The 27,281-nt window shown below is 48.5% G+C and overlaps 1 protein-coding gene across 4 annotated transcripts; it reads right to left on the bottom strand.

Annotated features, from left to right (window-relative positions):
- Positions 1–452: 452 nt before the first annotated feature.
- On the bottom strand, positions 453–27,049 carry RFFL (ring finger and FYVE like domain containing E3 ubiquitin protein ligase). Of its 4 annotated transcripts, XM_062012171.1 has the most exons (8): positions 26,944–27,049; positions 11,902–12,045; positions 11,050–11,234; positions 6,899–7,303; positions 5,275–5,358; positions 4,755–4,962; positions 3,581–3,604; positions 453–3,076 (listed from the first exon to the last, which is right to left on the bottom strand). In XM_062012171.1, the coding sequence occupies exons 3-8, from the start codon at positions 11,227–11,229 to the stop codon at positions 2,895–2,897; spliced, it is 1,083 nt and encodes a 360-aa protein (XP_061868155.1). In that variant the 5' UTR covers positions 11,230–11,234; positions 11,902–12,045; positions 26,944–27,049; the 3' UTR covers positions 453–2,894. The 4 variants fall into 4 exon arrangements, with proteins under 4 accessions (XP_061868155.1, XP_061868154.1, XP_061868156.1 ...); XM_062012170.1 differs by lacking the exon at positions 11,902–12,045; XM_062012172.1 differs by lacking the exons at positions 11,902–12,045; positions 26,944–27,049 and adding an exon at positions 25,989–26,371.
- Positions 27,050–27,281: the final 232 nt, after the last annotated feature.

Raw genomic sequence — 27,281 nt, forward strand, 5'->3', positions numbered from 1 at the left:
GACTGTACCACCTGGATCCTTGAGGACTGTTGGGAGACCTTCACTGAAGCTGTTTAAAACCAGTGCAAGTACTCAAATACTAACAAAATTGAGAAGAGAGGTTTGAGCAATAGGGGTTCTCTGAAGTGTTTTGCAAGTGGCAGCCTGTGGCTGCTGAACAACTGCAGGAGCAGGCCCAGGGCAGGGGTGCAGTATGAAAAGGGACTTGACCACTTTACTGGTGCCTCAGTCTCAAGGATACTCAGCACACTCTCCCCATGCTGATCTTTGCCAAGATTGTACTGCTAAAAAGTGAGTTTTTGACTGAACTTCTTGAGCCTCATCCATGCAATTCCCCCCCCTCAGTGCTCTTTAAGCATATGGTATCCCAAACCTTTCCTGGTTGAAGTGCAGCAGGAGCTGTGGGCTCTCTGCTCTCTCCTGGCCTGTTGTAACAGAGTCAGAAAACAAGGTCAGCTCAATCACATTGCAGCTTTATTACAAAATTATAAACCAGACTTCTGTACCAAAACTAGTAAGTACCAAGAGGATTTAATGGAGAAGAAGATGCTCTTCCAAGTGGAATATTAACTTCTCAAATATTTAAACTATGTTCAGTGTACAGAAAGCACATAAATATTTGTTTATTAGCTCAGATCATTATATCCTTTGCATCATTAATGAGTTTTCATCCAGATTTTGATTTTCCTTTAAAAAAAAACCCAACTCAAATCATATCCAAAAGTAGAGAATTCAAGGAGAAGAAACACAAAAGGAAGAAAGCTCATTTCAGAGTGACAGGGTGGGTAAAGCCTCTTGGTCCTGAAATTGCAGATACTGATCTGCAACTTGGGTTATCTGCCAGAGAAAATAAGCCTACCCCTACAGGCCCATCTGGCCCCAGGGGGATAATGATCTTCCTGCTAAATTCCCCCAGCCCTGAGTTTATTGAGAAAGATGACATCACAGCATTTCACAGTGAACTTGCAGAAGGAGGCTGCCCAACACTTGGTGTGTGAATTCCTGTAGCTCTCAGAGGTCCCTGGGAACCTCCTGGAGAGTAAACAGTCACTGCTTACCTGCTCTGTTCTAACTTGATGCACTGAATGGCACCAGTACTCTGCTCATGCTGGAAGCTGTTAAACCTTAAGGCAAAGCTGAGGGAAGAACCTGAATGGGAAAGAGGCAAAACTCTGCATTTTTACTTCAGTAAACCTCAGCAGCTGTTGTGTTTTGTGGAGCTCTGAGGTCACCTCAGCAGCAGCACAGCAGTTCTGCTCCCTCCTGAGTGCCAGCTCTATCACCTGAAGTGCTTTGTTGATGCCCACATGCAGAGCAGAGCTCCTCTGCTCCAGGCCACTGGACAAGCAAGTTGCTACTTGTGCCATATTCCATGTCAGAGCTGCCAGGAGCTTCCTTTGCTGTTGTGGGTGAGGGCTGTGGTGAGGGCTGCTGCAGCTGCCCAGCCCCTGCTCCAGCAGCTCTGAGGGGAGACTTGTTTTTGACACTGTTCCTCTGCTGGCCGCCACCCAGAGATTCAGTTTGAACACCTCCAGAGAAGGGAAAGGCAGATGGGGGCAAAATCCTGCAGCAGAAGGTACCTGACTCCACAAGTGGCTGTACAGGCCATGGGGACTCACAACTTCAGGCATCAAGATTCTGGAACTCAGCTCTGTTACCAGCCCAATGGACTGAACAGGACAAAGGTGCCAGTTAGTTAGAATTTCTTCCAGCAAGGCTTCCAGCTGAGCCTCTGCTCACAAGGACAGCTCCCAGGACTTGCACCACACACTCTCCCAGCCCCCCTCACAGGCAGAAAGGAAACAAATCGCTTTTGATAAGCAGTTGGAGTGTAACTGGACTGTAACACTGAGCAAAAGGGGCTGAGGGGGGAAGCTGGTTAGTAAACAGAAGCATCTGCAGTGACCATCAGTCGTCCTGCTGAGCTGAAGGTTGCCTGCTGTCATGGCTCCCCTCTGCTAACAAGAAGTTGCCTGTACTTAAATATGATTGTGTAGCAATGGAAACTTCTCTGGCTGTACCTTTTCCTCTTTGAACCCTCTCACAGACTCAAGCCTTAGCTCTGTAGCTCCTCACTCCAGTGAAGTCAGTTCAGTTTGAGAGCAGTTGCTGGCACAGACTGAGAGGAAGCCTGTGCTAGTCAAAGGAATGGATGGCAGCTGCACTGCAAACCTCCCTCTCACTGCTGTGTAAACAGAACCCCACACACCCCCAGGTCAGCCTGGGTGTTTCAGAGCCTCACTCACTCCCCTGCCATCATCCAATCACACAAAGGCCATCTGCAAAGAAAATTCTGCTTTTCCACAGTTGCTTCAGGGTGGAACTTGCTGGTTTCTGACCCTGGCATGGGCGCCTGGCTGCCTGGCCTGCAGGAGGGAGAACTTCACGTTCATTTACAGAACCAAACCAACACAACAACCAAAAAAACCACCCAAAAACCCCCAGACACAGTGAAGTTTTAATCTTTGAAACTGCAGTAGCTGGGTGTATGACCCAAGCAGGCAACCAAATGACACCTGGTGAGCCCACAGCCCACTTGTATTTACTCTGCAGGGGAACATCCGAAGCCTCTGAAGCTGATCTTTGTGGTGGAAAGCCAAGCAGCCATCGATTCCCCAGTGGATCAGGTTACTCCAGAATGTTGCTTGTTAATGATTGCCATGTCTGCTGCTGGCAAAAAGCTCCAGTGAGCCCAGGCACGGCGGTGTAAAGCGCTGCAGTGGGGAGAGCACGGCCAGGCACAGCTTGAGCAGGGACCATTCTCCCCAGGCTTCCCCTGGCCCTGCTGCCCGGGGGGTCCACGGGCTCATCTCTGACCTAAATGTAGGGATTGTGACAGTTTCTCTAACAGCAGATGAGGCTTTAAGGCATCACCAGTCCGTCCTTCCCCTCACTTAGGACTTAAAGACGTGCACAGCCCGTATCACGTACTGCCTGCAGATGGGGCACTCGCTCATCCGCTTCCCGCACTTGGTGCAGGTGACCATGTGGCCGCACTCCAGCAGGACACAGTCGATGGCAGCGTCCATGCAGATCTTGCAGAGGTTCTCCTCAGCCCCCGGGGGCCCGGCGCCGCCTGCCCAAACGAGACACCACGGTTTGCACCAGACAAAGGCACAGGGGCTTTATCAAAGGGCTGCCCTAATGGGCTTTTGCACACTGAAGGTCTGTAACAAAGATTTCCCCTTGGGTCTAGACTGATGTGGGTGTTTCTGCCCCATCAGCTGGCAAGGAGCAGGGAGTTTTGGCTCTTACACAGTCAGTTCTGTGATGGAAACAGAAATACCACTGAGATTCCCAGCAGAATGAAGCAACAGGGGCCTCCCTTCCCTGAGTAACAAATGACAGGACAAGAGGAAACTACCCTAAGTTGCCCCAGGGGAGGCTGAGGTTGGAGCTGAGGCAGAACCGTTTCCCTGAGGGGGGTGTCAGCCCCTGTGCCAGGCTGCCCAGGGAGCTGGGGCAGTGCCCAGCCCTGGAGGGACTCGTGGATGTGGCAGTGCTGGGAGAACAGTTGGACTCAAGGATCTTACAGGCCTTTTGAAACCTCAGCAACTGTGTGATTAGGAGCATCACTTACCAGTTTGATCATCAGTGTCAGAAACTGCAATGGAAGAAGAGAAAGTTATTTGGTGAGGATAAGAGGAGCTGGGGAAAAAATCTACTTAAGCAGTAGTAGTAAGCAGGAGATGAAAGCCTTGAAGGGGGATTACTAAAGCAAAACTGCTTTTTGCTGATCCCCATGCAGAGGTTTGAGCTGAATCCCTGGGCAGAAAAGGTTGCTCAGCTGGCAGGGAACTTTCCCTCTTACTGAGCTGACACCATAGCTCATGCTTCACAAAGATAAGCAACTACCTCAAGCCATGTCTCGAGTTTTAGGGCAGCCCCGGGGTTCGTGCAGTGTTTGGCTTGCTAAAACTGCACTTGCAGGAGCCCCTTGTGAGTGTTTTGGGGGTTACACAGTCTCACTGGTATGTGGAGCTGAGACACAAGCACAGGCAACAGTGATGAAGAGAAAAGGATCGATTCTGTCAAAAGCACAAGGCAGTGAAAGGTAAATACCAAACCAAAGCAGCTGCCTTCAGTCTTTTCTCATTCACAGGAAAACCCTTAGGGAGATGTGGTTAGGAAAACAATGCTACTTTGGACAACACTGAGAACCAAACCTATCTGTGAAATCCAAGGGGTAAAATGCTTTGTAAATGATTTACAAGGACATGTCTTTTTAATCTAATCACTCAGAACTGCAGACTGGCAGCTGAGAGCCCAGCCAGACCCATCCAATGCATCTCTGTCCCCACAGGAGCAGGCAGTGCACGGGACTGCGAGTGACCCAGAGGCAAACTACAGAGAGCCACAGCCATTAGCAGTGGGAGCCACTGTCACTGCACCTCAATTGCCCCTTTTGCTGCTTTCTGTGGCTTTGCCAGTCCCAGGAGTCAGGAGGTAAGAGCTCAGCTCAGCACTCACAGCCGTGGCGACCAGCACCATGTGCCACAGCTCCACAGGGTCTCAGGGTGAAGGGCCCACAGGTCTCATTTGTTGCTACTACAAGAAAGTCACCCTCTAGCACTACTCTAACACTCTCCTCTTGAATGAGTGAAGCAGTGGGGAATAGTTCAGCTACTTTCACTCTGAGGTGCATAACACTCCCTCCTTTCTCCTTGAAACAGAAAGGTAAGTTCTGATTCCTTCTGCAGCTGTCTGTAAAAAGAGAAAACCTGGGAAACAGGCACATGTTTGCAGCTTCTTACCTAGATGTTGAAGGTCTTTCTCTTTATAAAGCCTAGTGACCCTCTCTAGCAGCTCCCACTTTTCACAGCAGCCTTTGTAGTTGACAAAGTTGCGGGCGAGGATCTCCTTGAGCTGGCGCACAGAGAGGGCGTCGATGTCCCCGATGCTTGTCAGGTCAGAAAGAGAGGCCTTCCTCCCCTGCACCAGGTTATCTTCTGAGTCAGTAGACTGAAAGGGAACAAAGATGGAATGATCCTTGCCCTCAACACCTAGCATTACAGCTTAAATCAGCTTTCCACATGTGCATAGGCAGGAATTCCTGTTACTCTGATTACTCTCAAACACACGTCCTAGGGTGGAAATCAATACTGACCATTACTATAGTCACACCAGTTCTACTTGTAGAGAACAAGATGGTGCTAAAGAAAGGGGCTGTTGAGTCTGGTCAGGCTGAATTAGTGTTTAGCCATCCATCTGTCTGCAGTGATGATTTCAAACCACCCCAGTATTCCCTGTCACCCAGTTCCAGGACACACAAACCTGCGTCTCCTCCTCTGCCGCTGCTTCTGCTGCACTCTCAACTCCTGTCATAGCAACCTGGCTTGGAGGCACATAACCATTTGCCTGGAAAAGGAAATAAAGCTTTCAGCAAAGGTGTCTCTTGGTGTGTCCAAGGGAAAGCAGCTGGACAGTTGAGCAGAGCTGCAGGCCCTGCCTCTGTGAGAGACACAGCTCTGAGTCTACAGGTCAAAGTACCCATACAGACACTCCTCAGGTGGGTTCTGGATGGGACAGATGCAGACACTAAGTGAGGGACCAGCAGGAGACATGCTGGAGAGTGAGAAGGGGCGGTTGCTTTGAGCACTTAATAAAATGAAAGGGACTGTGGTGTCACTGGAGCTGCCTTTGCCCTCAGCAGCTATCACTCCCTCCTGTGCTTTCCCTACTGACAAAGCAGACTGTCAGGTTACCATCCTAAGTGGTGACTTGTTAATATTTACAAAGCAAAAGAATAACAATGACGATGAAAGAGCCTGAACTGGAGCAGAACAGCCATGCAAGTAGAGACAAGAAGCTGAAATGTATCACAGGGCAGCCAGGGAAGGCAACACAGCTGAATTAGCTGCTCAGATCTGGAATGGTAATAGCCAGCAAACCAGAGGATGAAAAGGCCTCTTAATGAACTGTAAAAAATGTCCTCCCAGGTAAACTCTTCTTCTATATTAGATACATCTGCTGAGGAAGCAGAAGGTCCATCCACTTTCACAGCTCTGCTCCACAGGGAACTAAACACACCTATTAACTTCATAATAGGACTGGGAGCAGATGTCAAACAGTGAATGAACTTCCCACACCAGACAGCAGAAAGACAAACATACCAAAGTCAATAAAGAATAACGAGGCTCAGGTGCCCCTGACAAGGTTTCCCAGAGCTGCAGGTTCAGCACACACTGAAGGCTTAACACCAGAACAGGGTTTGTCTTCTCTTGATCCCAGTGCAGAAGACACCAAACACCTTGCCCATCTCACAGTCATCTGCCTCACCAATTTCAGTTCCCCAATTGCTTTAAACTGTGCTTGCTGCCTGGCACACCCACAAAAGAACAATAACCACCATTCCATCCAACAGTCACATGCAGTTGTCAGAAAGTCAACATCACCCCACAAGACAGACCTGTGCACCAACACTGACCTCGCGTAGCAGAGCAGCCACTCACAGGACTATGTAGTGGCAATGGCAGCTGAGCACCAGAGCAAACCCCTCTCACACCAGTGTTCTCAGAGGGAATGTTCAATAGATGCAGCACTGCCCACCCAATGAAATTCCACCAGTGCAGAAAGGGAACAGCACATCCCAGTTGGTGACAGCAAGTCAGTGTTTCACACAGCATGGGAGTGTGAAAGAACTCATCTTACATCCCTAATTATCCTGTAGGGAAGTGTGAGGTTCTCCAAGACTAAGGAGAAACCTGAGAAGAGCCTGTGTAGATGCACCTGCAGTTCTGGGCCATCTGCTGTGAGCAGCAGCCCTCCTTGCTCTTTGAGCAGGCATCCTAAGCATTACACTTTTTTTTGGCACATTATCTACTTGGAAAATCTCAGGCACCATCTCAGCAGTTCATCTAAAGCCAGAGATGGATGAGACTGTGGCTGGAGACTGTACCTGTTGGTGTTCCTGAGGGAGTGAACTTGAGATGGGGTCAGCAGACACTGGAGACGCGTCATGTGAGGTAGAGGATGCTATGCTGGTTGGTGGGAGAATCACAAAGTCTTGCTGTCCAGAGGCACTAGTATGAAATGGATGTGTTCTTAGCTGATCTTCCTGGGTAATTACAGGCTGCTGGCCAAGAATCAGAACTACCAGGTCCTCCTTTTCCCGACACAGCTCTGTGGATATCTCACGCAGCGCCAGGTAGTCTCGCAGGTCCTTCACCTTCATCTTTATCAACTCCTCCCGCTGAAAGGCTGTGGCTCGGAACCTCTGGCAGAGGTGGCAGAGGAGGGGCCCTCCTTCAGGCTGGGCTGAGCAGGATGTACAAAAATTCTTCTTACAATCCAAGCAGATGTGCTGGAGAGGAGAAGGGAACAGAATCAAACTGGTGCAACCATAATGTGCGAGAGAGGCAGTGCTCCCCCGCCATCCCGGAGCCAGGGGAAGCAGCAGCCTCTGGTTAAGCACCCTCAAAACCTTCTCAGTTAGGAAGAGGTGCCAAGGATGTTACTCATGTTCCTTGATGAGGAAAAGGATTGATCCCATGAGCAGATCACTCACAGTCCTTAGAAAAGCACTATCCACTCTCCACTTACCCAGAATGAAATCTTCTCAGACACTTCCCTCAACGACAGGAGCTTTCTGCACCTTATCCCAGACTGTTCAGCCAGTTTAAGCCCCAGATGAAATCCTGAGATGTCTGAGGCAGCAGACCTTCACCAACTACAGCTAGTTGTACCCTCCTTTCCAAACCAATGACATCTTGCTCTGTGTGTTAAGAAAGCTCCTGCAGATTCCTCTAGTTCATCAATTCAATGCTTCCTATGGCTGACCTCCCCCCCCTTTTTGTTTCCTCCAATTTGCTGCAATCACTAAATTATTTCTTTTTAATCACCCTAAAAGTCTCCCAGTGTCTGACAGACATCAAAGGGTTCAGCAGTTATTTCTGCAGCACAAACAGCCAGCTCATTGTGCAAACGACCTGCACACCGTGTGCCAGTGAGATGCCAGACAGAAAGTGGTGCAACTTTTGGAAATACTAGGCCCCAGATGTTTAAAACTGTTACAGATTCATCTCTTGTCTCACAGTTCTCTGTTTTTATACAGTTCTGGTCACTCAGGGCTTGATTTTCAGAAGTTCCCAGCACTCACTGTCTGTGGTGACTTGTGCAGAAACTCGACTGTTCAACACTTTGGAAAGTCAAATTCTACCTTTGCCAAAAGGAACAGCAGCAGAAGAGCCACATCAGGTGCCTTTTAAAAAGTCCTGAGGGGAGAAAGAACTGCTTTCAGTGCTGGTTAAGAAATGCTAATTCAGGGTCTCTGAGAAGACAAGCACCTGAAATCCTCACCCTTCAGAGCCAGGCCAAGAAAAACACACTTGCAGAGCTGGGGAAGCAACAAACACAAACCCAGAGACAAAAACACTGCTTCATGAATTGCTTCCAGTGACTAAAGAACATTTTCAACCCCACAGTTCAAAGAAAAACCCGTATTTCTCAGGTTTTGAAAGGTGTAAACACAGTATTTGCTTCCATCGGCTCCTTCTGATCCCCTGCACAGCCTGCCAGCCCCTTTGCTCACAGACTGCCCACTCAGACCCTGCACTTGGGCTTGTAATGACACTGAGTGGAAAGAATCTCCATTTCCTGCCTAAGCATTTTAAGACATGAGCATTTCTAGCACAGAGGGAACCTCTGGTCATGCAAACTTGAAACCTCATCTCAAAATTGCTGCTTGAGGCTCTGCCAAGTAAAAGTGACTTTCGTCAATCACAAAGCAGGACAGGAAGGGCCGTTTCCACATTCCATCCCATTTTGAGTAGTTTTCCTTAACTTGGGCATTATAAAGGACACTAGGATGTAACTGGCTTTTTTTTTTTGACCCTATAATTGCAGGAGCAATCCAGTTTCTCTAGACATTTTCAGGGCAGGGCCAGAAACTGCTAGTTGTGCCTAGAGCAGGGGAACAAACACTCCACAGAGGCAGTGTAATGGAAAAGAACTCACTTGACAACACCTTCCCTCTGCCAATCACCCATCTCTGGCAGGGGAGCAAGCAAACACCCACAAGAATTAAAAGTATCTTTAACAAACAAACAAACAAACCCAAAGAACCCTGCTTCACTCCCCCACACTCTGCAGCCTGCCAGGCTGGCTCCAAAGGGAATCAGTGTGCAGGCAGAAAAGCCCCACTCACATGTTGAGGCACCATGGGAGCAGTGCAGCCCTTGTGCTGCATTACCCAACAGGCTTCTCACTAGCAATTAACAGTAAAACCACTGAATCTGCCTTAATTATCAAATGATACAGTTGAGAAGTCAAAAGAAAACCAGTCATGTCTGTGGCTTATCAGTTCCCTACTCGGATTCATCTCCAGAGAATACAAACCCCCCCAGCCTGCATCTGAGCACCGAGTACTCCACACACACAGAAGCTGTTTGCAACCTCTTGGTATTAAGCAGCTTCTACAGCTTTGACACATTTATTGAACTCAGACTGAAAGGGCAAGGATTGAAGGCAGCAGGCTCTTCAGAGTGATTGGTTTCAAAGGGTGTTGTAAATTAAAAGCTGTTACTGAAAGGTCAGACCACTTTTGAATGATGCTTCCTCTCCGACAGCACAAGCACAGGCTGGTCAAACACAAGTGCAATGCTTTAAATCCAAAGGCTGTCCAGACTGGAAGCTGCTCCCTCCAACAGGCTCCCAGAGATCCTGGGATGGGGGTTGATGCTCCTCTTTGCACACAGGATAAAATGAGGAAATGCCAACACTGAAGCTTCCGCTGCAGCTACTGTTGCTCAGGGTGGGGGTTTGTGATCTTACAGCAAACCTCCTGGCAAGACAGAGTGTAAGTATGCATTGAAAAGCATCTTCCTGGAAATGTCAGCCAGCTGAAGGCACTGAAAGCAGAAAATGGGGGAGGGAGGAATAACAATCTGGCACAGCCACCAGCAGGGCTGCCACAGCGCTCTGCCAGCGCTGGGAAACACAGAATCCTCCCGTGGAGCTCAAAGACTTTGTGGGAACCGTTTGCTGCAGAAAATCGAGATCAAAAAGTCATCTAAGAGAAGGGAAACACAAAAAGACATGGATTTTTTTGCTACTATGATTAAGTTTTATGTACTTTAAAGCTGCTGCAACAGTTACTTACAAGCATCTTATAAGTAGATGCTCCATTCAAGTGTCTCTTACTCTGATCCTTTCTGAGTACTTGAAGATACCATCACCCTTCTTTTTGTGGGGTCTGTGCTTTAAAGAAAACCAAAACCAACCAACCAACAATCTTGGTTATCCTTGTAGTCACCAGTGTGGAAGGGATTAACTGTTAGCCATTGTATTTCAGTGCAAACATTAACTGGACACCGGAGTTCAAAGGTGCTGCCTCCCCGGGGGGTGAATGCAGAGGTTTCCACGCTCATGTTGAAGCAAAGGGAGACTTCATGCACTTGTTGTTCCACATCAACAGAATTAAAGCATTAAGATGGTTTACAAACATGTCAGTGGTTTATAAGTTAGGTATTCAGCTCTCTTCTGGAGACCACAGGCTGGTGGATGAGCTCCAGCAGACCTTCCTGCTGCTGTTTAAGCTTTGCCACCTGTAGCCATCTAGCCCCAGTCAGTCCCAGAGATGACTGCTCAGTAGCTGTGGTGACAGTAGGAAGGTAGAAGGAAGGTTTAGGAGCCTTCCTTCACAACTGAGAATATAAACCTCAAACTCCTTTTTACTCTCTCTGAATGGGAGCAGCAGAGACACAAGCACACATTGTACTTGGCTGCCCCAGTTCCACTGCCAGCCAGCTCCTGCAGAAAGCCAGAGAAGTGTGCTGGGGGCAGAAACAGCTTCAAATGGCTTCAGCAGATGCTCCACACCAGAGCTTTACCCAGCCCCAATCAGTCAGTACGTTTTCACATCTTAAACAGGAGGCTGTTAATTGCAGAACAGTGACCAAAGACAGGGAAGCAAAGGCAAGCTGCCTTTTCCCATGTGGTACATCCTCACATCAGGGGCCTCTAAGGAGCACCCCTTCCTCTGCACATTGGCCCTTTGTAATGGAATGGCAGTCAGCAGGCAAAGGCCCAGAGAAGATGGTTGCAACTCACCTTCCTGGAGGAGCTGTCGAAGTGCACCCCACAGGCTTTGCAGCTCTGTTCAGAAGCAGTGGGAGACGGGTAGGAGCTGTACCCAGGGTTGGAATAGGCTTGGGCTCTGGCTCCTGGCTGTGGCTGCATCTCTTCAGGTGAGCCATCCAGACAAAACCAATTGCAGCAGCTTGCCCACATAGTAACTGGAAGTGGGAAAGACACACATGAGAAATGATAAGGGAAACAATCTGTCAGCTGAAGTGAGAACAAAGCAGAGAATGCACGTTTGAATTTCCCCTTTGGACAGGCTGTGTGTAAGGTTTGATCTTTCCTCTGACTTAGGAGCTCATGCAAAAGCCACAGGCCCAGCCTAGTGTTTGCTGAGAAAGGACAAACAGAGTTCAAGATAGTGAAGAGATTACAGTGAAGATATGATACACTCTGTTGCAGTTGGCTGTGTGAGACTCTGATGAAGTTTCCTGACACAGGCTGTCTCTCTTCCACGGAAGCTCTAACACACTGACTTTGGCTTTTGTGCATCAGGAAGAAGCAAACAGAAGCTCAAATTATGTCTCATCCATTATTTAAATAAACCCCAGATCATTGATAGCTGTTCTCCAGTTTTATTCTAAACCCCTCCACTGCTTTACAGCTACAAAAAAGATGAAAGACAAGGGCAGTGGAGCCAATGATTCCACATGAGCCAGTTCTCAAGTGAATCTGCAGGACTGCAAGGCTAAACCAGCACCCTGAGAGCAAATGGCAGCCATGTCAGTAACTTGCTTGGGAAAACAGCAGCTGAGACACCAAGAAACAAAGGCAACACATGTTTATGTAAGTCAAAGGACACTGATGTATATATCCACTTACCTGCAATTCTAACAGTCCAGCACAAAACACAGAGTTTTGGAGCCTTCTAAGACCACCCACGCAGCAGTGAGCCAGGAATACACTGCCATGGACTTGCTTTGGGGAGTTTACAGAGAAATCTGAATTCATCTGGGGGTTCAGTTTCTGGAGCACACACCATGTGTCACCACTTACCGGTAAAGAGAATACAAATTGCCCTCTCTGCATTTCTGCATTCACATGGCAGGCCCTGGACCACGTTTCTTTTATGTCTTAAAAATCAGGTCTGTCCCTGCCAGTGTTCAGCAACTGCTCAGTTTTATAAAGTTGTGGTAATAAGCCACCTCTGAGCTACACAACCACTTCATTCCTTTCACCTCAGTAAGTGTTGTCACTGTAAAGCTCCAGACTTCCCAAGGGAGGGGGGCTGGTGTGAGCCCTAAAGGGCATTTGCTGTAACACACCAAACGTGCTGCTCTCTTCATTTTGATGGTTTTGTTTAAAGCTGTGTTAAATCTTGTGAGTTGATGCACTTGAATTGGGAAGCTTTTACAGTTTGGTGCTGTTCCAGCATCTGTAGCTTTAGTGGCATCTTTAATCCTTTCTCTCTGTAGCTGAATCTGGCTCGTCAGTGACTGCTGTCACTGCAGTGGACACATGCCTTTCAAACCCACAATGGGGAGCTTACTGCTGCCCTCAGCCCTGCAGGCTCAGCACATCTTAACATTTAAGTGAAAATCTACAGATCCATGACATGAGAAACAATTGTTAGTGTAACTGAGGTGCACAGTGCTGTGAATTGCACTCAGAATAGCAACTAGTTCTTACTGGAGAGAAGCGTTCCATGATCAGGAATAGCATCCCTCCATCCCATCCCATCCCATCCCATCCGTGTTAGCTCTGCACTGCAGTCATAACACACACATCATACATTAAAGAAACAATCACTCTTTCTTTCCCCAAGTTCATTTTCAAGCTCTTGGTCCTACTCAGAAGTTAACACATCCCTTCTACAGCAAAAGAGACTGGATTTCTATTTTAAACCGTGCTGTTGGGAGCTTTCATTTGTTCCTAGGAACTGGAAATCTAAACAGCACCAAAGCTGCTCAGTCAAACAAGTATTCACAGGCTCCACAGCAGTGGAAAACTCTGCCTGTAGCCAGTGCCCTTCCTGTTGAAGGACCCCTGCAAACTGGAGGCCACCCACGATACCAGAAGCCACAAATGCTTCTGCTTGCCCCCAGAACTTTGTTCTCCCACAGGAACATTGCAACATGTCAAACCTTGGCAAGAAAAACACGAGGGAGCACACAAACCAGGACAAAGCGAGGCAGAACTCAGCATTCAGCTGGAGCTGTGGCTTTGTGTCATCACCAGGAAACACGACAGCTGACAAAAGGCTCAGCTGAGGCTTCAGAAGAACCTAAATCCTGCTCACCTACAAAAGCATGGAAGGGAAACTTCCATAAGCAAACAGCTAATAACCAGGACTGTAACTTTCCCCCATAGCTGTCTCCCATCTGTCAGAGAGAGGAGCACGTGGAATCACAAATGCCTCTCCTGCCCCACACCACTTCAACCAGGGCACAGCAGGTTTTCGTTCCTGCAGGACCTCTAGCTCTGGGTGTAAGTTGCAGTTAGGGCTACTGCCACTGGTTAGGCAAAGCTTTGCTAACTGGCAGCTATGGTACCAAGCAGACACAACTCAGGCTTAAGGCACTAAAATGTCTCTGTATCTGCAAACAGCCACACTAAGACAACAACAAGAAACACAGGGAAGAGTCAGCAGCTGCTTCAAGAGGGGTTTTTCCCTTTGTTCAATGCAGGATCAGTTCTAGACCACTGCCAGTGGGAAAGGGCTGGTAGTGGCAAGCAGAATTTCACAGGGACATTTCAGGACAGCAGTTCCTTTCCATCTCCACAATGTTTGCTCCAGATGAATTATTGCCTTATTAGTTTTGTTCCCCAGCCAGAGGGACGTGGTCGGCACCACCAGAAACTCCTCGTTCCCATGAGCAGTGCTTTGCTTGGTACAGATGGGGCAGAGTTGGAGTGTCACAACTAGAAAGCACTGGCCTGTGTAAAGCCTGTCAGTCCCTGGCTGTTCTGCAATGCAAGGAGCTCCACCATCACACTGAAGTGACACATAAATGCCCAGCAGACACAGTCCCTTCCTCATTGTGCTCCAGGGCTTGGGCAATACTTACAGTAACTTGAGTAATAAACATGTCAGCTTGGAAAAGTTCAGTGACACCACAGACTTCAGGAATGCTCAAGCAACTTCTCAAATAGAAGATGTTGACTTACTGGCATGACTAACATCCCAGGCAGCACCAGCAGGCTGCATGATTCTGGGATGTGACGCTCACACGGGCCAGTGGCAGCCACAGAAAACAACCCCTGACTGCGCAGCTGAGCCTGGGTTTGGGAGGCTCAAATCTAGGTGGCAGGTACTCAACAGATGACTTCCAGCAGCCAAAAAGTACCTGCCCTAAATCTTAACTGCATGTTGTGCTTGGAGCACCTGCAAAGGGAAATGGAGCTCCACCAAGGGCGGAGGTGGAAGATCAAACAGTCTGCCCTGGGCCTGTAAACACAACCACCCACCTGGCAATTACCACACTGGGCTTAGCTTGGGGAAGGGGGGTTGCTTTACCTTCTTTCCTGAGTCTCTTTAAGGAAAAGCAAGATGAAATGCAATAAATAAGGGACAAGGCAGGGAGTTACATGCCATGACCTGTGGGCAGAGCACTCCATTGTGCTCTCCTGGACTGCTTGTTGGGGTTTGTTCCATTATGAAGCTGTGACTCCCTTCACTGGCTTTAAACAAAGGAGTGGAATCAACTTCACCACCTGTCCATTAACATGTTCTGTACATCACTGTGAGTTTTGTAGAGGTGTGAAAGCACCATTGAGCTCCAGAGCAACACAGCAGTGCTGTCAGTGTTCCTCCCATTCACAGCACAAGCCTGGGTTTTTATATTTCCCATCCCCATTTAAAGAAAGGTTTGAGCTCAGGTTCTCACTGTGTGTGCAACACTATAAAGCCATAGCTTTGCTGGCTGGAGGATCAGGGAGTGCTGTCCACACACAGGATTTATTGCCTGTGCTGTGTGGGTCTCCCTCCAAGGACAGGAGAACCTGGGGGTTGGGCTGAAGAGAACATTTCCCTTGATTTTCCTAAGACTGCAAACAAGAGGGACTAGAACAAGCACAAGACATCTCAGTCACTGAGCCTTCTGCTCTCTATAATAAAGAGGTTGGCTTCTTTTTGTGACTGCTTATGAATTCAGGGGCTGGAATGCAGTAGCACTTGAGTTAAGGGATCAAAAGGAGCTCCCAGTAACAACTCCTCCTCCTCCTCCTCCTCCTCCTCCTCCTGGAAGGCCTCAGCCACTGGAATACCAGGGCTGATGACCCTTGAGGCTACTGCAAATGCAGAAGGGTGCCAAAAAGGGAGGGAGATGCAAGACAAATAGCAGCTTTGCTAGGGCATGCTCTCCTACTGTAATGTTTGCTCAGCAGCTCCATCACCTGCCCTCACAGCTAATTTAGAGGGAGACTGTTCACCACTATGAGCTGCTTTTCTGTTAGTTCCCTGAACCATCAAGCTCCTCTTTCCATCTCCTTCATCACAAGCCCATCCTCCTCGATTACCTTATTACCTCTCAGAACCCCACTATGATCCCAAACTGTCCTCTCCTGTTTCTCAGCAGTTTTCAGATTACTGCAGTGTCTCAGTCTTCTCTCCCCACCTTTAGAACCCAGAAAGGTCTCAGTGTGTCACAGAGAAGCTACACACCAATGCATGTCCAAGCTGTTACCCATCCTGGGGCCTCCACAACAGCACAACCACAACTTTCAAGGCAATAACACCAAGACTGGGACTCATGCTGGTTGAAGCAGGACTTTCTGCCATTTCTAATAGCTTGAAGGTGACTGAAATCTCTTCAGGGGGCCAGGAAAGATCAGTGTGGCTTTAAAATATTCACATCTTGCTCAAGCACTTTAAAAATGATTATCTTTATATTATTAATGCATGCAAAGTCCCTGCAAAATTAATCAGATCCCACTTGCACGAAAGCTCTTTAAGTGTTGAGTTACTCATCTTGGGGCCTCATTAGGAGCATTGCAGTTGCTCATTTTTGCAATTTACTTCTTTTTCCCCCCCAGTAAACCTGCACTGATAAGAAATGCCTCAATAAAATTAGTTTCACTAATAACCTACCACTGAATTCACAGCTTGCTTGGCCACAAAGCAGCGTTTATTTGATAACAGAGCTATAGAACAATCTGCTCAAACAGCATTTATGCACTAAGAAGTGTTTTTATCAGCCTGTGTCACAGGCACACAGACCTGGGTGATGATACATGGGACTAACCATATGTTGGGCTGGGTGGAAAAGGCAGCAAATGAGCCACTTCCAGGAGGCCCAAGGCAAGGAGCAGGTTCCCAGCCTGAGTATGGGATTTGCTGAGAGGATGAGGAGTGGGGATCAGTCCTGGCACAGAAACCTGATCTGAGAGAGCACAGAAAGTGAGAAATGGGGAGGAAAGTGTTTATGAGTAAAGGTTCACATGTGCCCAAGGTGTCAGCAGGAGAAGCAAACGAGGCAGTAACTATGAGCAGCACTGGCTCCCAGCTGGAAACAGGAATGTCCAGGCAGGAGATGATTTCCCAGTTTGCTCTGTGCCTTCCAAATGCCTGGACACGTCACATCTGTAAGCATTTCAGTCTGCAGTACCAATCACCCTTACAAGAGACAAATCTATGGTTGCTCACCAGGCTGATCAGCAACTCTGATGCCAGGCTAAAGCTTTTCAGGGGAGAACCTGGCCAGCTACAGAGGCAGAGGACAAGAGTGTTCAGCTCAGCCAGCAGCAACGGGTGTCCACGTTAGTTTCTGTGGCATCTGGGTCAGGCTTCTGTGTCTATGCTGTCAGGCACATTGTGGCTTCCAGTTGCACTTGAACAGTGGCAACAAACTCATGTCCACTGGCTGCTTTCAATGGATGGAGCCAGCCCATGCCCATCCCCTGCCTAGGCTTTCCCCCTCGACTGGAGACAGTCCACAGCTTGTGCCTTCTGGTAATCCATCTTCAGCCCCTCTTTAACACAGCACAGCACAGCTGCATTTTTGCTTCTCCACCTCAGAGGTGTCTTCAAAAGCCTCTACATGTCAGAAGGCAGGAGGCACAGCACATCCCAACACATCCAGCCAGGAGCCAGAGCAAGGAGCGTGGCTGGATTCATCAGCTGCTTCTCAGAGCATGCAAGCCCAAGGGAAGGGAATTTGGCTGCACACCAGCATTTTAATCAAGGAAGTGACATCCATTTACCACAGAGCAGAAAGTAAACAGCGGGGCAGGGTGCAAGGCAGCGAGGAAACAGCTGGAACAGGGCCATGGTAGTTGAGCACAGAGACAGCCACACACAACCTCACTGCAGTGCCACCACTGTCAGTTACTGCTGATGCCAAGTGAAGGACCAAAAGTAACTTCCTAGTTCTGTGGTAGAGGAACCCATAGGGCAGATGGAGATGTTTGACACTGCTGTAAGCCAGCCTGCCTTGCAAATGATTTACTCTAATGTCAGCCCTTAGAAAATTTGCTTAAATGACAGGGAAACCAGCAACTGAGTCCTCAAATACATGGAAAAAGTACAGCTGGTACTTTAGGAACATTCTGCAGCTTTATCAGTGTTTACCAGCACAAGGCTACTCTGAGCAATACTTGACAATGTTGTGTTTGTTACAAGATCAACAGATCCTCAGTACCTTCAACGCCAGCAGATCCCACCAGTCAGCAGCACAAAGCCTCTCAGCTTCAAGCACCTCTTTGAAACCAGAGGGTGAAACTTTCATTTCAAAATTGAGCAGGTGGGTTTAGAAAGCTGTGTGATGCACAGGAGGCAAATTCCAAGGCAGAAACACTCACCTGAGTCCCAGCCTTGCACCCAGCTGCCTGCTCACCACTCAGCCAACGTTCCTCTGCAGCACGAGCAAAGCCAAAGGATTTATTCCATGTTTAACATGAGAAGCGTGTGTTTGGCTTTCAAATGAACTGGGTACCTGGGCTGTGTATTATTTCAATCTAAACTGTTTATTTTGACCTAAAATTGCACTTTATATACTGAAAAATATTTAGACTAAAAAGTTCTTGTTGCCATTAGCTGGGATCACATCTCCAGCCATCTGCCCAGATGGAAACTCAGCAACAGCCCTTTTCCTTTGCGAGTCAGTGTCACGGTCCCAGCAAGTGAACACAAAACAATGTGATTCATGAAACCATGGGACTAGTTTTATGAAGCTATTTCTCTTACCCAGCCTATCTCAACTCCTCAGGCCTCTCCCTCTTTCCCAGGTCCTGTGCTGTGACCACCTCCCTTCCAGTTACAAAATCCAGTGCATCCTCTGACACCAGTGGTGTGTTCATCAGCAAGACAAGGTGAAGTCAGCTCTAATATACACAATGAACCCAGTTAGAAGGAGAAGAAGGAAAACTCCAGAGAAATAAGAGTGCAGAGTACTCCATTTTATTACCATGCCCACCTTCCCCCCATCCTGCATGGCTGTAGGTGGATCTCTACCCTTTGTCCCACACTCACAAGTGGCAGCTCTCTGTTAACACTTTAGCAAGGAGCAGTCCAGGAATCCCTGACTAGCAGGTACCATTTCAGTCAGCCCTTTTCACTGCAGGGAGAAAGGTCAACGCTGCCTTGAGCTCTGGATTCTTTTCATTCCCATCACAAATCTTCCTTGGACTTACTTTCAGCTATAGCTGGCTTTCTCCAAGCACTGGGTAGCAATGGTAACTGCAATGCTGAGCAATAACATGCTAAATGAAAACATGAACATTTACTCTAGTAGCTTCCTTGACCAGCTCTACTCAAGGGAAAGCATCATTCCATAGTCTCCAGACTTCATCTCAAAACCCTCCTGGACCACTCTTCCACAACAGCCACGTGGCAATGGCTGGGGGAAGACAGTTGGATCTGTGCCCATCTGAAGGCCAGAAATGGTCACCAAGAGTCTCAGGGAATCTTTCTCTTTGTAATGCTACAAATACCTCACTCCCTTTGCAAACTTTACGTTGCCCAGAATAGAAAGTTGCTCAAACAAAGTTTCTGCTGTGCTGCAGAAGACTGCTATGAACAAAATGACTTCAGCATTCAGATATGACAAACGAGCAGAAGCAGGTCCACAATTAACCAGGGACATCAGGGGAAGAGCTTTGAACTGCCCCAGCTGTCACCATGGAAGGAGGTAACCACTGTTGCATGGCTTTAATGATACTCTTCTAAATGGGGGGGATGCAGGGAGCTGGAGGAAAAAGGGGAGGATGGTGGATGGCCATTTGTATGTTCATGATGTCACTAGAGTCCCACTACAGATAGACACATAAAGCTATTTCAGTTGAAATCCTTGGCCCAGGAGTCCAATGAAGACAGCTGCACATCTTGTTTCACTGTGACAGGAGGCTTCTGTCCAGCTGGAGAAATGACATGTTTATCAGCAGTTCATCTCTGGGATGAAGCACAAGCATAAGGGGCAGTTGAATGGAGCAGAAAGAGAGGCATTACCCCAGACACAGCTCCTCCAACTTACAAAGCCTTTACCTCCAATCCATAGAGGCTCAGAGTGACTCAGAGAACAGGAGGCATCTCACCACAAACTGCAGTGATGTGCAAAGAAACTCCCTATCCCACCTTGTGCACAAGGCTACAGCAGCTGTTCCCAAAACAGAGACAGCTACACGGACAACCTTCAGTGCTGCAGTGGCATCTCCCACCAGCTGAGCCTGGGTTGGAGGTGGCAGAGCATCAGAGTTTCATTAGGTTTGTCTGAAATGGAGATTGCAGTTGGCACTAATGCTCTGAAGACTGTGCTATTGCCAGAATCGAGAGTATTTGCTGATAAGCTACACCACCAGTTGGAAACCCCACAAACTGCTTTTCATGCCAAGCTTCAGGTTTATTCTTAAACAGTACATGTCTGAGTCTCCTTTTTTTCCCCCTTCCCCCAACAGAAACCAAAAGATAGCCTCAGAATTCCTCACACACAATGCCTACTCTCCCCTCCTCCTCATTTCAGGAGCTGATAGTAGAAAACCATCCGAAACCCCAAGGAATTCACACGTGAGGAAAAGTGCACGTGCAGTAAAATCCCACACAACAAGGTCTCTGCAGACTGAGAGGCAACCTGTAACCTATTTAACTGTGGCCTCAAAAAAGAGAAAGATCCTTTTTATTTGGCCAGACTGTATATAATTGAAGCACATCATAACAAGTCCAAACACTGCAGACTCATTTCATAGCTATGCCTACTCCAAATTAATCTGAATTCAAATCCAAACTAGGTGCTGAAATAGAGTCAAATGCAACTGTGTAGCATCTCCTTCAGCAGAGGTGTGCAAAGAGCAGCACGTACATCACATCTGACACTGTGGAAAGCTTTATTCTCCCAGACTGTACAAATACTTATGAGTCTGTCAGCAGCTAAAGAAAGGTTCAGGATCTTGAATAAAGCCCTGAAAAGCAACAGACTCGATTATTAGCTTTGTGACTGAGACAACAACAGATAGTGGAATGAAAAAGTCATTTTGTTTATGGCTTAGTCACTTTACCTGTGGACAGGGAACAATACCCTGCCTTCATTTGAAGTTAGTACGGGAGAAATGTTGAGAGAGACTTTGAAGTTGCACTCTTCAAGCATTCCCACAAACATTAACTGTTACTCTTGTGCCAATCTCCGTTTAGCAATGAAGCTAAACCAGTCAAGTCATTAAAGCTAACCAGTCAAGTGCACATTAGACACTTTATATCCTTTTCTTCCTTTATTAGGGGAACTTTTAGGAACTACTACCACATATTGCAGGTTCAATTTCAAGCTTGCATCTGCTATTCCAGACAGAGCAATGAAAGCTTTAGTTTGTTTTATCAAGAGCCACATCCAGAAGTGAAAAAAAAAAGCAAGCTCCTGCCTCTGTAACAATATCTCCCCACCTTACTTAGGATTTGAGCAGAGCAGGGCTTGGGAAGCACTGACAAAGGGACAGGACTCATTCCAAGAACGATCATCTTACTTCACTTAGACAAAGTGAAGCCTTTCATGAGTTAGGCTCAGGTTTGCTCTGCATCCTGATGCATGAACAGGCTGCATTATATGCAGCTGAACACGTTGGAAAACGTGATCCAAGTGGCATTTAAGGTGAACAAAAAAGGTAAAGCTGTGTTAAAGGTGCTAGATGTTATAGCTAAAATGGAAGCATTTTGAAAACCTTGAAGTGATTCACCCATAGGAGAGAGTTCAGAGTCAGCATCAGCACCGTTCACAGCTCCCAGCTGAGGCTCTTCAGGGTTGTCTCAGCAGGCAGACATCTCTCTGAGGCAGATAGCAGCAGATAAGAGCAAACACTGCAAGTACCTTGGTTTTAAGCGAGCTGGTTTTCTACCCACAAGGCATCATTTTTAGTGCTCTGAATCCCAGCTGCATTCTCTCTGCACATTTTGTAGGCACTTCAGTCCACTCCTGAAGCTCCAGCAGCAAGCTAAAGCACATCTTTCCATTCTTTTGAGGAATTTCTTTCTTTGCTCACAATGACATCCTCCATTTAGTCATCCCCACTGCAAAACCTGTCTTCAAGTCAGAGCAATAAGTGACAAGAAGCAAAAAGTAGAAGCAACAAGAACTGAAAGAACAAGAAGTTTGTCAAGAAGAAGGCTGAGGGTTTGGCTTTTTTATTAAATACCTGCATTGTCTCTCTCCTCTGCAACACAGACAAGGCCTTACTCCTCTTACCCTTTGCACAAAAAAGATGTCAAATCTACTCTGTTGATGTGCAAAGCCAACAAGGAAATACATGACATTGATAAGCCTTGCAACCCCAGAAACACAAACCATGAATTACACAAGCATCAGCCCCCTGCCTGGAAGAAATCCTCCTCCTGAACTCCCAGAGCATAAACCAGTCTCTGTATCAGCACCAGCTTCAATTTCTACTCTTTTTGTTTTGGATGATGCAGTCCAAAAGACACTCGGAAATCTGCACTTTCTTTGGAATCTGCAAAAAATAAACTGTTTCCAAAGTATTTTGTGATGCTGCTGCAATGGGCTCCAGACAGCCAGGGATTTAGACAGCTGTGTGACTTGCCACAGAAGCTGCATTTTAGAACTCACCCTTCTTTGGAACAATTGTAACTTTCTCCAGGCTGAAGTCCACACACAGAGAGCAGTGTTTCCCTGCGAGCACACAACGCTTTCATTATTGTTTAACTACTACAAACCAGCTCCAGCCATCTATCAGGCTTGACAATTGATCCCTCTCTGCTGCTGGCCCAGAACACTGGGTGTATATAGGAACAGGTTCAAGCATTCAGTAAGAAAAGTGATTTTGTTACTCTAAACAGAGAAACATCTCCCTTCCCTTTAATGATTTGGCATTTTTAAAGCTTGTTCAGGAAGCCCTGCTCATCCTCCAAATTATCCAATATCTAGAAAGAAATCTATCCCAACAGATGAATTAAAGCTCCACTTTAGGACATGAGAAAAAGCTATTTTACTGTGAGGTGAGGATGCCCTGGCCCAGGCTGCCCAGGGAGGGTGTGGAGGCTCCTTCTCAGGAGGTTTCCAACCCATTTGGACACATTCCTGTGCCCCCTGAGCCAGGGGAACCTGCTGTAGCAGGGGCTGGGGCTGGGGCAGCTCTGGAGGTCCTTTCCGAGCCCAAAGGCTGCAGAGCAGGGGCTTCCTGACTGCAGCTGAGCAGCAGCACCAGCTGTGGCTCCAGCCAGCTGCGATTACTGTCAGCCCAGACTGCAGCAGAGCATTACCTGGCTGCTCACCAGCTCTCCCCTTCCCACAGGGAACGCCACTGCTCAGCACTTTTCCAAATCACTGTGGCTCAGGCAAAGTCCTAAGAAGCACCAACACCTTCATGGAAGAAAACTCATCGATGCAACCTTGTGGAGTTCATCCTCAAACACAACACTGAGCTGTCAGAGTGCCTCAGGTGAAGATCTCTCCCAAGCAGCTGAATGCCAGTAGCTGTCATTCCCTGATGCCAGCAGCAGCTCCTTTCTGACTGAGGTATTTTGACATCAACAAAAAGTGGCGTCGCCTCAGTTTCAGCCTGGACTTCCAGGGATGCAATATTCTGGTTTGTGACTCCTCTGGGGAGGGAGCCAAACTAATATCAGCTCATGCATAGAGTAAGTGGCTTGGATTCAACGATGCTGCTTGTGACATTGCAATTCGAAACCATCCATCTCTATATACAGAGTAAGTAACACCCAAAGGAACTACCCTCTGCAGCAGAGGTTACTATGCAACAAGGTATTCCCAGAAGAGAGCATTTGAAATTTGGCTGCTTAAAAGTCTCACCATCAGCCTCGAAGCTACACTCCAAGATTCAAAGCATATACATCCTTATAAGCACACCCCCCAACCTTAGAGTCATGGTGGCTGATCAAGTCCAAACCTTCTGAATATAAACAAAAAGGTGTCAGCATAAAACCCCCCTGATGTTCAATTCATACTCTAGTCTACACTGAAGTACAATGTGGAAATTCCTGTTGTAAGACCATTTGGCAGAGCAGCCAGAGGACATGAGAAGCCTGATGAATATTGTGGAGTCAAGTGAAAACCTCGAGAACAATTAATGCGAAGAACTCATTGATTTCACAGACACTGAGAAGAACAAACAGTGTCTCAGAGAGCAGCAGCTCTTTTGCAAGAAAGTTCTTTCTGGGAACATCAATTTGAAAAGCCAAAAAGGGCTTTCAGAGGTTAGAAAGAGCCATCTCTCAGATGGAAGAAACTGGCTGAGGAGGAGGGGAGACACGGATATTAAACCTGCGCTGTTCATCTGGCAGCCACACTCTGCTTCCTAAAGAACGTTCTGACTTTTTCAACCTTGCAAATCCTTTGGAGACCAAGCAATTGACTTTAGAGGGACATACCATTAAGTGGTCAGAAGACTTGGCATGCAGATGGGTTCTGTTTCTGACATCAGCTCAGCGGCGACGCGTCTTCCCCACCTGAGAGAGAGAGATTACACCCTGCAAAGCCTTGGGTGCTCCCTCAATGCCAGCTGGTGGAAGTTCAAAGCACTGAGTCCTGGCTTCTGGTAAGGACACTCCTCAGGAAGAGAAGGAAAACCAGCCTGGTATGGGTTGACACAGATAGGTGCTATCAAGATGACTTTGGGGAGCCTGGCTGGGGTTTCGCAATGGCCGCGGGATATTGGGGGAGGGCTGGAGAAACATTTACACCACAGGAGAACATTTCAGTGCAGAGCACAAAGCTCAGGCAGGTAAACACCAGTGTCATGGCAGAAGCACAGACCTTGCCAGAGCCTTGACCCTAACTAACACTTCCCCCAGAAGTCAGACCAATACTCTTTTAGCCCACAACACACTGGCAGCAATATTCAGGTAATTTCAGAGCTCAGACTGGGTTCCCTCAGCTTTTACTACCATGCACCAATAGTCCCTGGTCAGCAGCACTTCACACACAGTCATGGCCAGAAAAGGGGCCATGAGCACACAATTATCTGCATCTCACATTCTCTGTCTGCCTGAGAGGTGTTTTGTTAAGCACCAAGTACTTGGTTCAACACACTTTCTAAGTGGTTGGTTCAGGCTCAGTGTCCTTCAGGACTGCTGAAAAGCTTTAGAGAAGAGACCCTGTCAGAGCTCTCACAAAAACACAGTAGTCTAAACCTAAACACAACTTTTCCTACACATATTACAGTGAAACCAACACACAGGAGATGAGGACAGCGTTTTACCTGGCTGGATGTGGGGACACAAAGCTGGGTCAGGCACACAGCTTGTGTAGCTCTACAGTCTGCCTCCAACACAGGGCTGGGTGAGTCAGAGGCAGGCACACAGATGGGAGAACACCCCAGCAGATGACTGCATGAAAACCAGCTTACACTCCTGCAGAAGCTGGTTCAAAGTCTAAAGCACAGGTTTTAATAACCCTTCTGCGTACAGCTCTGGCGATTCAACTGCAGCCCTGCTCCAGCCTGGCTGAGGAGTTTACAGTCTCAGTTGTTATAAACAACAAACCATAAACACACAGTTGCACAACAAGTGAAAATTACACAACTGAAAAACCAAAACAAAGCACAAAACCATCCTGAAGTCAACCACAACAATGAAGGCCTGGAGAAAAGGAAGACAGATTTCAATCATCAACTCAAGGAGTGACCACCAACCCCAAAATGTAACTCATCAGCCCCAGGTACTCTCCCTGCATTCAGCTCTCGTGGGAAGCTCACTCCTAAGAGCCCAATGGAATGAGAAAGACTAAGGCTCACTGAAAGTCACCCTACAGTTAAACACAGCACTGAAATGATGGCTTAAAAACTAATCCAATTCAGCAAAACCTCGAGCAATTAAGCCTTTAACCCAGGAACACCAATGTCAAGGCAATCAGCTTTAATTCAAGGTGCAGTTGCCACCAGCCCAGTGACCACACGAAGCGCTGCAGCCTGGGCTCCACACACAACAGAAAAGATGCCAAGAGCCAAAGTCGATTGGTTTGTTCCCTTAGACCCAGCTGTTCTCTCAGAAGCAATTCTGTTTACAAAGAAGGGATACAAGATGCCCCTCTCCCCATCACTGGGGGTGGGGAGGTAAATGCAAGGACCTGGAATTCATGACAATCACAGGTTTCTGTTTCGCTTTTCAGCTCTTGAGAAACAGGGTAAGAGTGGAAGTGACAAAGGGTTAAGGCTGGTTGTTTGTTTAGATAATCCTGTACACTTCATGATCCTTTCTCTTTCTCAGCTTCAAAGTTCTGAAATACCACCCCCAACACACCAAAAAATGCCAACCTATAATGCCCCTCCACCCCTGCTGATGACATGGAGAAGGGAAATGCCCTTTGGATGAGCACCGAGTTCTCCCTCAGTTCCTTAATCAGGTTAGAAAGAACAGAAACTGCCACAAGCTCCTACACTGCCACGAAACAGCCCTCCAAAAGCCAGCATGCAAGAGCCCTGCTCCCCACAGCACACACGTGCTGTGTCACAGAGGAGGAAGGGAGCTCAAACAAAACATGTCAACAAACCCTTTTATGGCTCAGCAAATGAAGCATTACCTTGAACGTGTCTTACTCAAAGAGCCATAAAGCTCAGCCATTCCCATCCGTGCTTTAACACCATCTAAGTGCCCCTGGCCATCCTTGCAGCCTTTAGAACACATGCAGCTAGCGAGTGTGACAGCTGATACACCCCACAGTCATGACATCCAGCCCATAAGTCCCTGATCCGTAAAGGCTCAGACCCAGCCACGTGTGTGTTCACACTGCAGAGCTCATGGCCATTAACTGCAGTCACTGAGACGCCGGTAAAGAACCCATTTGGTAACGTCAACGCTCTCTCCACAGGACACACCTCGACCAGGGTACAGGAACACGCTGTTCTGAAGAACGCTGGAGTGCTCTTGGCCTTCTGTGGGGAAGGACGGACTCACACAGCTTTCACTCTGCCTCATGCCCTGCACTGGACCAGAGCTCCTCGGTAAGAAAGGTGCTCGAGGCCTTGCACCAAGGAGCATCCCCCAGCCCAGGTACATCACCACGCTGCCAAACCAGTCGGTACCTCAGACATGCTGAGGTGCCAGGACACAGTCCCTTAAGCAAAGAGCCGTGCTGGAGGCTGGCTCCAGTCCAGGACTGCTCAGTCCTTGTGGCGTTTGGAGCACAATAACCTGAAGCCCGGAGCGCCTCTGGGAGCAGAGCTCACACCAGGGAAGAGTTTCTGAAAGCTGCTTTCCAAACGAGACAAAAGGGGCTGGACCCGAGTCCCGCTCGCCCTGGGAAGGAGAAGCTGCACCCCAGGAGCTCACACCCCCTCCCGGGCTCTCCCGTCCCCCGCCGGCCCCGCTCCCAGCAGCGCCCTTCGCGCCCCAAGGCCCCGCAGCTGGCTCAGCGCCCTGCCCGCGACCCTCCGCACGCGGCGCCACCCGCAGCCGCTCCCGCACCCCTCGGCCACTGCGCCGCTGCGCCGCCGCATTTAACTCCGGCAGCACCCCGAGCCCGGCGCACCCCTCACCTGCGCCCCCGGCAGCCCGGGGCCGGCCGCGGTGCTGTGCGGGCGGCGGCGGCGGCGCTATGGCAACTGCCCAGCGCGGCGGCCATGGAGGCGCGGCCCGGCCCGGCGCGGCACGGCACGGCACGGCACGGCTGGCACGGCTGGCACGCCCCCCGGCGGCGCGGAGGCCTCACTGGCGCCCTCCCGGGGCCAGAGCCGCGGCTCACGGCGGCCCGGGTTCGAGACCCCGCCCGGGCACAAACGCCTCTGCTCCGGAGGGGTTCGTGCTGCGTGCGAGGGAACTGCGCGCCCATGGGTAGCGCTGTAGATGTATTCAGGCTGGACAGAGGTGCGCCTGT

Source organism: Colius striatus, chromosome 20, assembly GCF_028858725.1.
Source record: "Colius striatus isolate bColStr4 chromosome 20, bColStr4.1.hap1, whole genome shotgun sequence".
Classification (NCBI taxonomy): Eukaryota; Metazoa; Chordata; class Aves; order Coliiformes; family Coliidae; genus Colius; species Colius striatus.

Bases quoted from the DNA above. Each gene is read 5' to 3' on its own strand.
- RFFL (XM_062012170.1), bottom strand. From the start codon at position 11,229: ATGTGGGCAAGCTGCTGCAATTGGTTTTGTCTGGATGGCTCACCTGAA. The intron at 5,359-6,898 runs GTACAGTCTCCA...TTCCTTTTCCAG, and splicing joins TCCCTCAGGAACACCAACAG to GCAAATGGTTATGTGCCTCC. The intron at 3,605-4,754 runs GTAAGAAGCTGC...CTTCCATTGCAG, and splicing joins GAAAGACCTTCAACATCTAG to TTTCTGACACTGATGATCAA.